Source organism: Elgaria multicarinata, chromosome 8, assembly GCF_023053635.1.
Source record: "Elgaria multicarinata webbii isolate HBS135686 ecotype San Diego chromosome 8, rElgMul1.1.pri, whole genome shotgun sequence".
NCBI classification, from domain to species: domain Eukaryota; kingdom Metazoa; phylum Chordata; class Lepidosauria; order Squamata; family Anguidae; genus Elgaria; species Elgaria multicarinata.
This window is the reverse complement of record NC_086178.1, coordinates 7,240,438-7,254,419: the sequence shown is the minus strand read 5'-3', so window position 1 is coordinate 7,254,419 and position 13,982 is coordinate 7,240,438. Positions and strand designations below refer to the sequence as shown.

The 13,982-nt window shown below is 49.0% G+C and overlaps 1 protein-coding gene across 1 annotated transcript in view; it reads left to right on the top strand.

Moving 5' to 3' along the window:
• The window catches only part of LOC134402380 (cytochrome P450 2K1-like), a 38,348-nt gene extending 25,723 nt beyond the window's left edge, over window positions 1–12,625 (top strand). The window contains exons 5-9 of the mRNA XM_063131798.1: window positions 884–1,087; window positions 1,881–2,022; window positions 4,184–4,371; window positions 8,702–8,843; window positions 10,522–12,625. Coding sequence (XP_062987868.1) covers window positions 884–1,087; window positions 1,881–2,022; window positions 4,184–4,371; window positions 8,702–8,843; window positions 10,522–10,700 — 855 coding nt within the window. The 3' untranslated portion in view covers window positions 10,701–12,625. The remainder of the gene's footprint in view (window positions 1–883; window positions 1,088–1,880; window positions 2,023–4,183; window positions 4,372–8,701; window positions 8,844–10,521) is intronic.
• The last annotated feature ends 1,357 nt before the right edge of the window (window positions 12,626–13,982 follow it).

Genomic DNA, 13,982 nt, shown 5'->3' with positions numbered 1-13,982 from the left:
TTAAATTTTGGATACTTTTAATGTTTACCATTTTTAATTGTTGTAAACCGCCCAGAGAGCTTCGGCTGTGGGGCGGGATATAAATGTGATAAAATAAATAAATAAATAAATAAATAAATAAATAATGAGTATCATGCTAATAAGAACATAAGAAGAGCCCTGATGCTGGATCAGACCAAGGGTCCATCTAGTCCAGCACTCTGTTCACACAGGGGCCAACCAGCCATCGGCCAGGGATGAATAAGCAGGACATGGTGCAACAGCACCTTCCCACCCATAGAATCATAGAATCATAGAATAGCAGAGTTGGAAGGGGCCTACAAGGCCATCGAGTCCAACCCCCTGCTCAATGCAGGAATCCACCCTAAAGCATCCCTGACAGATGGTTGTCCAGCTGCCTCTTGAATGCCTCTAGTGTGGGAGAGCCCACAACCTCCCTAGGTAGCTGATTCCACTGTCGCACTGCTCTAACAGTCAGGAAGTTTTTCCTGATGTCCAGCCATGTTCCCCAGCAACTGGTGCACACAGGCTTACTGCCTCGAATACTGGAGATAGCACCCAACCATCAGGGCTAGTAGCCATGGATAGCCTTTGCCTCCAGGAATTTATCCAACCCCCTTTTAAAGCCATCCAAATTGGTGGCTATCACTACATCTTGTGCTAGTGAGAACATGTGTAGGTTTGCATGCGTAACAAGGAGATCACATTTGAGAACACCCATGTGTTAGGATGGGATAACAGTCTGGGATCTTTGGGTTCAGCCAAGGGCACTCCATGCTTTCAAGCATGGGGGGAGCCAAATCCATGAACATTTGGCTCCCCCCTCTCCAAAAAAAACCCTCCATAAATTTTAATATCCTTGGGTCTTTGTGCTTCTATGCAGGTCTATGAAGCCTTTCCTAGGCTGATGAAATTCCTGCAACCTGTTATGAACAAATCGCTGGAGGCATTCATTCACATCCACGACATAAGAAGCCTTGTGAAGGAGGAAGTCGAGTGCCATAAAAGGAGCGGGTCGCCCGAAGCGCCTCGGGACTTCATTGATTCCTACCTTGCTGAGTTGAAGAAACAAAGCACTAAGGAAATGGTACTGCCTTGAATTAGTAGTGTGTTTTGCTAACCAAGAATTGGTCACAGGCAACAACGCTTTGGGTCATGGATGTTTTAAGGGGACTATTGGGGTTATCATCAATGTCATTCCAACTCCAACTTCTAGAGGAACATATCAAGGGATTGTGTTGGCGGAGAGTCAAAAGCACGATCAAGGCCAGGCCTGAACAACTTGTGACTCACCAAGCAGAATGCAGTGTACCAGCTATGTCCTAGAATCATAGAATAGTAGGGTTGGAAGGGTCCTACAAGGCCATCGAGTCTACCCCCCCGCTCATTGCAGGAATCCACCTTAAAACATAACTGACAGAAGGCTGTTCAGCTGCCTCTTGGATACCTCTAGTGTGGGAGAGACCGTGACCTCCCGAGGTCATGGGTTCCATTGTCGTACTGCTCTGTCAGGAAGTTTTTCCTGATGTCCATTACCATACTACTCTAAAAGTCAGGAAGTTTTTCCTGATGTCCTATGGTCTGCCAAGTCCTTGACTGGCCCCCGAATTTAAACCATCCAAGGCAAAAAAACAAATCTGGAGTCCACAGAGGTCTGGTACTATCACACGTTATGCAGGCCTGTCTTACAACAACTTTATAAGGTAGGCCTAGTGGCTTGCCTAAGGCCCTTTGAAGCAGTGCTCCAGTTGTGGATGGGCGAGGTATACAATATATCCCTGTGTATTCTGCAGTGACACTTTTCATATGTTTCTTCCTTATGAAAATGAAGCACCACATGTAAAAGCCAGACAGTTTCTCACTCTACTTTCTCACTGCAGAGCAAAGAGGGCTCCATCTCAGGATTTACAGAAGCCAACATGGTCGAAGCGATCGCAGAACTTTTCATCGCAGGCTCAGACACGCCCACCATTGCCTTGTGCTGGGCACTCCTCTACATGGTGGTGTATCCGGAGATACAAGGTTTGAAGGCTGCACCCTCATGCGATTTGGGGGTTTCTTTCTCTACCCTCCTGGGTTAATAGCTTTCCATTAATGTAGGGTGACCATATGGAAAGGAGGACTGGGCTCCTGTAACTTTAACAGTTATATTGAAAAGGGAATTTCAGCAGGGGTCATTTGTATATATGGAGAACCTGGTGAAATTCCTCTTCATTACAACAGTTAAAGCTGCAGGTGCCCTGCCCTCTTTTAAAACTGGTCCCTCTGGTATAGCTCCTGCAGCTTTAACTGTGGTGATGAAGAGGGAATTTCACCAGGTTTCCCCTATATACAAATGACACCTGGGGCCAATCTACACCAAGCAGGATATAACACTTTTAAAACGGTATGAAAACTGTCCTGGGCCTGAACAGTTGTCATAACCATTATAAATCGTTATAAGCAGCAGTGTAGATCCTGCCCTGCTGAAATTCCCCTTTCTATGCAACTGTTAAAGATTCAGGAGCCCTGTCTTCCTTTTCATATGGTCACCCTAATTAATGTTATAAAATTGCTGCAATAAATCCGGGCATCGTAAGTCAAAGTATAGCCTACACCAGCACAGCGTAGGATCAGGCAGCCACTGAGGCCCAGTGGAAGTTTCGAAGGGCCTCAAGCGAATCCCTAGAACTGCTGCAGGTTCTCACTAAGCTCCCTGACTCACCATTCTCCCCAGTAGGGGTGGGCGGATTATGGACTGTGAAAGTCGTGGCACAATCTCAGATGGGGGAGGCCGCACTGCCAGAATGGGATATTCCACAAGACCCAGAAAACAGGCGCAGTGACGCCCTGCCACCTGTGTCATCTCAACTTCACCTGAGACACCCACAAGCTACCTGACAGGACTATCCACTAGGGTAACCATATTTGGGAAACCAAAAAAGAGGACACCTAGTGTGTGGGGGGGGGAAGCAGCTTTCTGAGTCCTGCAGAAAGTACGTTATTCCCCCGCCACCTTAAAGAACCCGATTGGAGTGGAGGAAGGGAAAGGATTTCATTCTGCACCACCACCATCCACTCCAATTGGGGCCTTTTCTATAATGTCCACGAATGACCCACTTTCCCCTTTAAGACCTCAATTGGAGCTCGGGGTGGGTGAATGATGTGCCTCAAGAAAGCATGTCATTCCCTCCTGCCATGCTAATGGCAGCCTTAAAGAGGAAGGTGTGTCATTCCAGGACATTATTCAAAATTATAGAAAATCCCCCGACACCATGGAAAGAACAAAAACCAGGACAAATCCGGGGAAATCCTGACAGTTGGTCACCCTACTATCCACGCCACTCGCACCCAGGACCACTTCAATCCCTCCTGTGCTAATGACGTATTTGAGGGTTTAGGTCTACTGCTGCTGCTCCTGTCTTGCCTCTTCTTCAGGCTCCACAGCTCCACAGCTCGGCAACCTAGCCCTCAGTTTCCCATTCCGCTGCCACCATTTGTTGTTTTCTCCTCACACTCCTCCGCAGACCACACCAGTTGTTTAGTAACTATAATTATAATTTATCAACTCAAGTAAATGAGTGTATAAGCTTAATGGTTTCCTCAGTTCAAATGCGTATGGTTACAAGGTTCGAAGCGTATTGGTTTCAGTCACTTCTTTATTACAAGGTTCCACTACATTGTTTTAAAATCTTCTACTTCTCTCCACCTCACAGAATTCTAACCCACACAATGTGGCCTTAGCTAAAGCCTACCTGTTATTGCGTGACGGAGGGGTGAAGATCTCGCCATGTTTTTATCGCGAGATTCCCCCTCTGTCTACACGCGGCGTGCGGCGGCCTCGGAAGGAGAGGATGTCGCGCCCGCCATTTTGTTTTTTAAAAAGAAACAAAAGATGCGCACAAGTGCTCATGGGCAAAAGTTCGTGTTGTTGTTGTTGTCAAAAAATTCCCCGCTCACCCCACCCCCGATGGGTGCAGAGCTCTTGAGGAGCTCTGTGCCCCGTGCGCGGGTCCCGGCTCCTTTTTCCCGTGGAAAAAGCGGGCCTAAAGTGTATTAGCTAGAAAAATATGTCATTTTGAACCAGGTATTTATAGATTGCAGCAACTTCACTAATCCTGATGTCAACAGTAAAGAGGTAGCACACAAGCTTTGCATTAAAGAATCTCTTGAGTGTCCAAGTTCTGGTTCTTTTCTCTGGCAGAGCGAGTGCAAGAGGAGCTGGACACCGTCCTGGGCTCATCCCATATCATCCGCTACGAGGACCGGAAAATCCTGCCTTTCACCAGTGCGGTGCTCCACGAAACCATGAGATGCAGCAGCATAAACTCACTGGGAGTTATACATATGTGCTCCCGGGATACGACCTTACAAGGCTTGCCTATTACCAAGGTGCATTTCACGAGAGCTTCCAGCCAGGTTCATTATCATGCAAGTGATGAAAGTTGGGTGCAGAGATCTACTTCTGGTGGGGGGGCTGCTCTTTGTCACCTTGGGCCATGACCGGCAACTGGGGCGGTGTCTATACGATGGCGCTTTGTAGCTGATTCCCTCAAAACCCCGCAGCATTGCTGCTGCAGGGCAGGAATGACAAATTTTCAAGGCAGGAGGAAGCGCAAGGCTATCCAGGCAGGAAAATCGCAGCGCCGGCGGTCATTTGGCCCATCAAGTCTGCCCCCCGCCCTATGTTCCCACGCTTACCCTGGGCTTGGATCTACCCCCAGCAACGCCCATTGACTTAGCCCGGATCAAGGCCACCACTGACAGACAACGTGCAACCCAAAAAATCCTGTTAAAACGATACCGCGGAAAAGCACAGTTTCGGGGGTGGGTGGGTTAAAAGTCCAACATGACTGCAAGTTGGTGGCTCTTTCTTTCTTTCTTTCTTTCTTTCTTTCTTTCTTTTTTACTTTATTATATAAATGTGGTACAAAATTGTCCAACTCTATACAACAGAGAATATATGTCAGCTGATGCCAACGGAAGCTTTTCTCCTAAGGTTATTTGCATGGGGTGGGGCTATTTCCATCCAGAAGGCAAAGTGAGAGAATTGGGTTGGGGGGGAGGGATACATGGAGGGATTGCAACAGATGGCAAATTGATTATAATTGAAGAGGAACTGTTGATTTCGGATGACCTGGGGTGGGGTGCAATTAATTGAACAATGTGTTTTATTTGAGGTGGCTTCGATGAGAAATTAATTGGGTGGCTTTCCTGTCTGTGAAATTTAAATCGTTGCTAGTCATTATTTCTAAATTTGCATCCATAGATACTGTATTTCTTCGATTGTAAGACGCCATCGATTGTAAGACACACACTAATTTCAGTACCACCAACAGAAAAAAAAATACCTAAGACACACCCGCGATTCTAAGATGCACTCCATTTTTAGAGATGTTTATATGGGGAAAAAAGGTGCGTCTTGGAATCGAAGAAATAGGGTATATGTTAGCCTAGGCACATTTTGTGCAGATTTGCGTCCCATAGGCCTGGGGCCCTAAATTTGCCTGGCAGCACTCCTTTCTATCGGTCCGTCCACATGCAGGGCCGTCGCTCGATGGCAGAGCACCTCACCTGCTCTGCATGTAGAAGGCCCCAGGTTCAATCCCTGACATCTCCAGGTAGGGATGGAAAAACTCCTGCCTGAAGCGCCTCTTCCAGTCAGTGGGCCCGTTCAGACAACACACTAAGCCATGATATAAGGCAGATTCCTATGCCCCATCTCAACTACCTTTTAAGCAGGAAACAGAACAATTACTCTCAGGGTCTCAATATGGCCCTGTGATCTCTATTTACCGATCCTTCTTGTTAGACCCCATTTGCACCAGGAAGTTCTACAAGCAAGGTGCATGCGAAGCCTGTAGGTTCTGCTGCATGCCAAACCATCTATCAGTCATCCTATTACAGCTGTAGGATAAGCCAAGGAGGACGCTGGCATCACTTGCTTATCTCTCTGGACTACGGTGACCAATCGTCCGGATTTGGCCGGACATGACAGGAAATTGGGGGGGGAACACCGTCCAGCCGGAAATGACCTCCCCCCCCCTTTTGCCCGGGAAAAAAGGCTCCCCCAGTTTCTATCGGGGCCTCTCCTTGGTCGTCATCACCATGGCGACCAAGGAGAGGCCCCAACAGAAGCCGGGGGAGCCTTAACACGCTGCGCTGGGGCCTTCTATCGATTGGAGCGTCCCCTCCATAGAGACGCCGGCGTCTCCATGGAGGAGACGCTCCAATCGATAGAAGGCCCCAGTGCCGCGTGTTTCCCAAACGCGGAAACACCCGGCTTTAAGACCCGCCCACCTGGAGAGACCCGAGGTGGGCGGGTCTTAAAGCCACGTGTTTCCGCGTTTGGGAAACACGCGGCGCTGGGGCCTTCTATCGATTGGAGCGGGACGCTCCAATCGATAGAAGGCCCCAGCACCGCGTATTCCCCAAACGTGGAAACACGCAGCTTTAAGACCCGCCCACCTCGGGTCTCTCCGATGACGTCATCGGAGAGACCCGAGATGGGCGGGTCTTAAAGCCGGGTGTATCCGCGTTTGGGAAACACGCGGCGCTGGGGCCTTCAATCGATTGGAGCGTCTCCTCCATGGAGACGCCGGGGAAGGGCAGGTGAGTGGGTGTCTGGGAGAGCATTTTAAAAGGAGAGGAAGGGCAGCTGGGTGTGGGTCTGTGGGAGAACATTGCACTAATCTAATTATTTTTTTAAAGGAGAGGAAGGGCAGCTGGGTGTGAGTCTGTGGGAGAACATTGCACTAATCTAATTATTTTTTTAAAGGAGAGGAAGGGCAGGTGGGTGTGGGTCTGTGGGAGAACATTGCACTAATCTAATTATTTTTTAAAAGGAGAGGAAGGGCAGGTGGGTGTGGGTCTGTGGGAGAGCATTGCACTAATCTAATTAATTTTTTAAAGTAGAGGAAGGGCAGGTGGGTGTGGGTCTGGGTCTGTGGGAGAGCATTGCACTAATCTAATTATTTTTTAAAGGAGAGGAAGGGCAGGTGGGTGTGGGTCTGTGGGAGAACATTGCACTAAACTAATTAATTTTTTAAAGGAGGGAAAGGGCAGGTGGGTGTGGGTCTGTGGGAGAGCACTGCACTAATCTAATTATTTTTTTAAAGGAGAGGAAGGGCAGGTGGGTGTGGGTGTGGGTGTGGGTCTGTGGGAGAGCATTGCACTAATCTAATTAATTTTTAAAAGGAGGGGAAGGGCAGGTGGGTGCGGGTCTGTGGGAGAGCACTGCACTAATCTAATTAATTTTTAAAAGGAGGGGAAGGGCAGGTGGGTGCGGGTCTGTGGGAGAGCATTGCACTAATCTAATTAATTTTTTTAAGGAGGGGAAGGGCAGGTGGGTGTGGGTCTGTGGGAGAGCATTGCACTAATCTAATTAATTTTTTAAGGAGGGGAAGGGCAGGTGGGTGTGGGTCTGTGGGAGAGCATTGCACTAATCTAATTTTTAAAAGGAGGGGAAGGGCAGGTGGGTGTGGGTCTGTGGGAGAGCATTGCACTAATCTAATTAATTTTTAAAAGGAGGGGAAGGGCAGGTGGGTGCGGGTCTGTGGGAGAGCATTGCACTAATCTAATTATTTTTTTAAAGGCGGGGAAGGGCAGGTGGGAGGGTGTCTGGGAGAACATTGCACTAATCTAATTAATTTTTAAAAGGAGGGGAAGGGCAGGTGGGTGGGTGTCTGGGAGAGCATTGCACTAATCTAATTAATTTTTAAAAGGAGAGGAATGGCAGGTGGGTGGGTGTCTGTGGGAGAGCATTGAACTAATTAATGCACATGATAATAATAATGCATATAAAAATGTAATAAATAAATAAATGTGACCGAGGCCACACCCCCTTGGGGGCCGGACATGTTGAGTTGGCTCCGCCTTGGGGGTGGGCATGTTGGGGTGGCCACGCCTCCTGAGGGCGGCCATTTTGTCCTCCTTTTTGGTTTCCAAAATATGGTCACCCTACTCTGGACCTAAACCTATCCGGACACTACAATCAATACCTCCCCACCTCCACCGTCTGCCACCTTCAAGGGAGGCACAAAAGGTGGCAAAAAGGAAGAGGGCCTTCTCAGTGGCCTCCTGGCAGTGGAATGAACTCACCTCTCAGGCCTGCCTGCTGCCAAAATTGTCATCCTTTTGGCACCAGGTTAAGTGCGCCTTTATGAGCCTCGTGTGGCACAGAGCAGTAAAGCAGCAGTTTCTGCAGCTGAAACTCTCCCCAAGGCCTGAGTTCGATCCCAGCGGAAGCTGGTTTCAGGCAGCCGGCTTGGGTCGACTCAGCCTTCCATCCTCCCGAGGTCGGTAAAATGAGTACACAGTTAGTTGGGGAAAAGGTAATAACGGCCGGGGAAGGCAACGGCAAACCACCCCGCTATAAGGCCTGCCAACAAAACGTCAACGAAAGCTGGCATCCCTCCAAGAGTCAGTAATGACTCAGGGCTTGCACAAGAGGTTCCTTTCCTTTTCCTAAGTGCCCTTTACTCCCAGGCGTTTATGCCAGTCATCTAAACAGCTCTCGTATTTTATTGAAACTGTTTTTAGCTGTCTAAATTGTTTTACATTTTGGATATTTAAATTTTTATGCTGTATTTTATTGTGTTATGAATTGTTGCAAATCGCCCAGAGAGCTTCGGAGATTGGTTGATGTAGAAATAATAATGATGATGATGATGTAATAAAGATCCCAGTCTGGCAGTCTTCACATAATATCATTTCTTTGTAGGGCACCATCGTTTTCCCAAACCTCTTCTCTGTCCATTATGACCCTGAGGAGTGGGAGACGCCACGCAAGTTCAACCCAGGGCACTTCCTCGACAAGGATGGTAATTTCATCAACAGACAAGCCTTTTTGGCCTTCTCAGCAGGTAACACAGTGCTTAATACTTCTTTCCTATTCAGGACTAGGTCCATGCCTCAGATTCTACAGGAGTACAGAAAAAGCACTGAATGCAGTATTGAGTATAGAATACAGCTCTCTGAGAAACGTTCTTTTTTTTTTTTAAAAAAAAAAGAAAGTATGCTTCTAGTCCTCAGGGCAACTTGTGGCCCTCCAGATGTCTTGGCCTACAATTCTCAGCATCCTTCCCTCCCATTGGCTGTGCTGGCTAGGGCCACAAGTTGCTAGCAATTTAGGGCCAGATCTACACCTTGTGTGAAACCATAAGAATGATCTCCCTGACGAGGCTCGCCTCGCACCAACGCTGCTATCTTTCCGGCACCAGGTTAAGACTTTCCTCTTTGCCCAGGCATATGGCGGCGCATCTTAATCACCCACATGTTTAGTTTTTTTAACAGTTTTTAATGCTTTATGTGTGTATGTTCTGTGTTTTAGAATTTTAAATTTTGTATACTTGTTTTTATCTCAATTTTAGAATTTCTGTAAACTGCCCAGAGAGCCCTGGCTAAGGGAGCGGTATATAAGTGCAATAAATAAATAAATAAATAAATAAGAACACAAGAAGTACCTTGCTGGATCAGACCGAGGGTCCATTTAGTTCAGCACTCTGTTCACATAGTGGCCAACCAGCTGTCATTCAAGGACCAACAAAGCAGGACATGGTGCAACAGCACCCTCTCACCCATGTTCCCCAGCAACTGGTGCACACAGGCTTACTGCCTTGAATACTGGAGATAGGACAGAGCCATCAGGGCTAGTAGCCATGGATAGCCTTCGCCTCCGGGAATTTATCCAACCCCCTTTTAAAGCCATCCAAATGGGTGGCCATCACTGCATCTTGTGGTAGTGAGTTCCATAATTTACCATTACAAATGTGGCATAAAAAGCAGGAGATTACACTACCAAAATGGTATATGGAACATGGATTGCATCCCAACAGTTATCAGTACACTTCAATACTGCTTTAAAGCAGTGGTGTGACTTGGATCTGACCCTCGTGTGGCGCAGAGTGGTAAAGCAGCAGTTTCTGCAGCTGAAACTCTCCCCACGGCCTGAGTTCGATCCCAGCGGAAGCTGGTTTCAGGCAGCCGGCTTGGGTCGGCTCAGCCTTCCATCCTCCTGAGGTCGGTAAAATGAGTACCCAGTTAGCTGGGGGAAAGGGAATCACGGCCGGGGAAGGCAACGGCAAACCACCCCGCTATAAGGCCTGCTAAGAAAATGTCAGCGAAAGCTGGCGTCCCTCCAAGAGTCAGTAATGACTCAGTGCTTGCACGAGAGGTTCCTTTCCTTTCCCTTTCAAGTGCCTGACAAAGACGTCTTTAAAAACATATAGGCCAACTGAGCTGGGGAAGAGTTTGCCAGGCCCCGGGGCTGGCACCGAAGGTGATGCACAAAGGAATGGAGGGAAGGGGGGTTAACTTGGGTCCCCCATCAGTATCGGGACACAATATTAATATTTAACATTTATTGTAAAATCTTTGCTGCCCCTAATACACTGCCCTGAGATTCTAGTGATATAGGGAGGGATACAAATGTTTTAAATAAATAAGAGCCGTCCCTCTCCCAAACTAGTTTTTCTCGAGTTGCCTCTGGCTTTTCCCCATGTGTGCTGTCGCATAATCCTAGTCCTCACCTTCATCTTGCAGGAGTCCGGGTATGTTTAGGGGAGAAGTTGGCCAGAAACATCCTCTTCCTCCTCTTCACCAGCCTCCTGCGTGCATTCAGATTCCAGATGCCAGAAGGGGTGAAGGAAATCAGTTGTGAGCCCATTCTGGGGTTCGTTCTGCAACCCCACCCGTTCAAGATCTGTGCTATTCCTCGCTAGAACACATTACGCCCAGCAGCTTCAGAATCTGGAATGAATGTCCCTCCCAGGCAGGGCCATCTCTTCCGTTGTTGTTTGTTTGTTTACTTAACTTAGCACTGTGTTGTTTTTCGGCACACTCACACTACAGACTCATATCCTTATACCATACTTTGAGCTCCATCACACCAGCGATTTATTGCGGACTCGCCGTGCCTGGTATGTGGATTTGCAGAGCGGGACTCACATGGCGTCGTCCCTGTCCTGCACTCATCTCGCTGCTTCACCCCCTTGTTGCATAGAATCATAGAATCATAGAATAGCAGAGTTGGAAGGGGCCTACAAGGCCATCGAGTCCAACCCCCTGCTCAGTGCAGGAATCCACCCTAAAGCATCCCTGACAGATGGTGGTCCAGGTGCCTCTTGAAGGCCTCTAGTGTGGGAGAGCCCACAACCACACCAGGCAACTGATTCCATTGTCGTACTGCTCTAACAGTCAGGACGTTTTTCCTGATGTCCAGCTGGAATCTGGCTTCCTTTAACTTGAGCCCGTTATTCCGTGTCCTGCACTCTGGGAGGATCGAGAAGAGATCCTGGCCCTCCTCTGTGTAACAACCTTTCCAGTATTTGAAGAGTGCTATCATGTCTCCCCTCCATCTTCTCTTCTCCAGGCTAAACAGGCCCATTTCTTTCAGTCTCTCTTCATAGGGCTTTGTTTCCAGACCCCTGATCATCCTGGTTGCCCTCCTCTGAACAATACATTTTGTTTTGGTGCTGGGAAAGTCTGGATTATTTCCCCCTCTCACTTTTTCCTTTGTTGGGGGTGTGTTGAGTCTTGATGATGAAAGGGGAGGGCGTGGTGGTTCTCCTCCTCCAGCACGGTCATCGTAGGGACTTGTTAGTCAGTTGAATGGACTTTTTAGTGCTCCTCCACCCCTGTTGCCTGCAGAAACGAAGCCCAAATGAAACCTTAAAAGTAATCGCTAGATAACAAATCCAGAGCAGGGGTGGGTGGGGAGAAGAGCCCACACCTATCAGAGTAGCACAACCAATGAACCGGAGGAGATGTCCTGCAACTACCTCCCCTGAGGGCTCAGGCTCCTGTGGGTCTGATGGTGGTCTTGGGTCTGGGGCTTCAGCTTCTGGGGCACCCCAGGCTTCTGGAGCCTCTAGCTTCTCCTCTTCTCCTCAAGTAGGGGCATGACAGGAGGAAGGAGAAGGGGCGAGGTGGAGTGGAAGAGCAAACAAGCGAAAACCCACTTGAAAGGGACCATGTGTGATGGAGCCCTTGACGCACTTATGAAATGGAGGTAAAAAAAACGCAGAGACAAACCAGAGGAAAAAAATAGGTGTGATGGAGCCCAAACTGTCACAGTTTCCCCAAAAGAATAACGTGAAGTGTAATTTGTTGAAGGTGCTGAGAATTCCCGAAACCCAACTGTGCCTATCCGCCCCACCACCGCCCAGAGAGGTTCGGCTATGGGGCAGGTTAGAAATGATGATGTTGATGATAATAATAATAATAATAATAATAATACCCACAGTTCCATGAATAGGAAGGCTACAAAGTGGCTTTCTTTCTGTGTATTAATTGAAAATAACAGTTACAGTTTAGGTAAGCCTTCCCCAGCCTGGTGTCCTCCAGCTCTGCTGGACTACAACTCCCTTCATGGCCAATGATGGGAATTGTAGTCCAACCCGTCTGGAGCACACAAGATTGGAGAAGGCTGGTGTATATCACACAGCCACATCCTGCAAGAAGGGAAGCTATCAGCAATTGTTTGATAAAGGCGCATATCAATTAAATAACCCAAACTCCTGGTTATCCTGTCAATTCATCACATAGGGCGATTGATTGATATTATTCCTGCTTACAATGTTTTCTAAGCATTTACAGATTCTCCTGCTAGTGCTTTCGTAAATAAAGGATGATTGAGTACATCTAATACTTGTTCAGAATTGATTGCCTTCTGTCCTGGAATCTTGTTCACATTAAACCATTGATCTTAGAATAGGGCCTTGTTCAGACAACATGCTAAGCCATGGTTAGTAGGGATGTGCTCCGCTTCTAATCGGACCGGAGAAGCAGTAGCAGAGCGGGGGGCTTCGCCTGCCCTTAAGGCGGAGGCGAAGAGGATTGGGGGGCCGGCGGAGCGTGGCGAAGAGGATCGAGGTGAAGGCGGATCCTTCACCTTGATCCGGAGCTCCGCCGGAAAGGTAAGTGGGGTTTACCGGGCCCTGCCGCTGTCGCTGTCGCCCATGCGGTGACGGCAGCAGGGCTCGGTAACGCCCCCCGCCCTCTGGTGACGGACCGCGGACGGAGGCAGGTAAGGCCCCCCTCCCCCTTGGTCCCTTACCGGGCTCTGCCGCCATCACTGCATGGGCGGCGATGGCGGCAGGGCCCGGTAACCCCCCCGCCCTCCTCTCCCTTACCTGCCTCCGTCCGCGGTCCGTCAGCATCTCCAATTGAGCCCGTGGTTCCAGCAGGAAGTCTGGGCCGCACTTGCAGCCCAGACTTCCTGGTGGAACCGCGGGCTCAATTGAAGACGGCGACGGACCACGGACGGAGGCAGGTAAGGCCCCCCTCCTCCTTACCGGGCTCTGCTGCCATCGCCGCATGGGCGGCGATGGCGGCAGGGCCCGGTAACCCCCCCCTATGGGGGGGACCGGAGCTCTGATCCGGATCCGGAGCTCCGAGCGGAGCGGAGTGGGCACAGGCGGAGTGGGGGTGGGGCGGAGCGGGCCGATCCGAAAATGGCGGATCTTAAAGTGAAGTGGAGTGGGGGGTCCGTGCACACCCCTAATGGTTAGGCTGCGCTAACCCTTTTGCAGCAAATGGTTATTGAGCGTGTTTCAACCGTGGTTATATAGACATCATAGTTAGGTATGGTTCACACGACATGCTAAATCAGTGGTTCCCAAACCTTTTCAGGTAACCGCCCCCTTGGTTCCACAAACTCAGGCCCAGTGCCCCCTGCACACAGCCCCTTTAAATGGGAAGCACCCACTGAAGACTTGCTGAGGGAGGGAGGGAGGGAGGGAAAAGAGAGCAAACACCTCTGTTTTGCAGCCGGCGTGGCGGGGCACACCAAGCAGGGTATGTCTGTTCATTAGCGTTTTGGTGCTTTTGAAACATTTCAATTCACCGTTAAAAGCACTCTTCTTAAACGGTATTAATACATGTGTGGATCCTTCCCCTATATGTCTTGGGACCAAACTACCTTCTCCCATAAAAATGTCCATGGGTTTTAAGACCTTCTGGAGAGGCGCTTCTCGGAAAAGACCACCTCAAGCGCCCCCCTG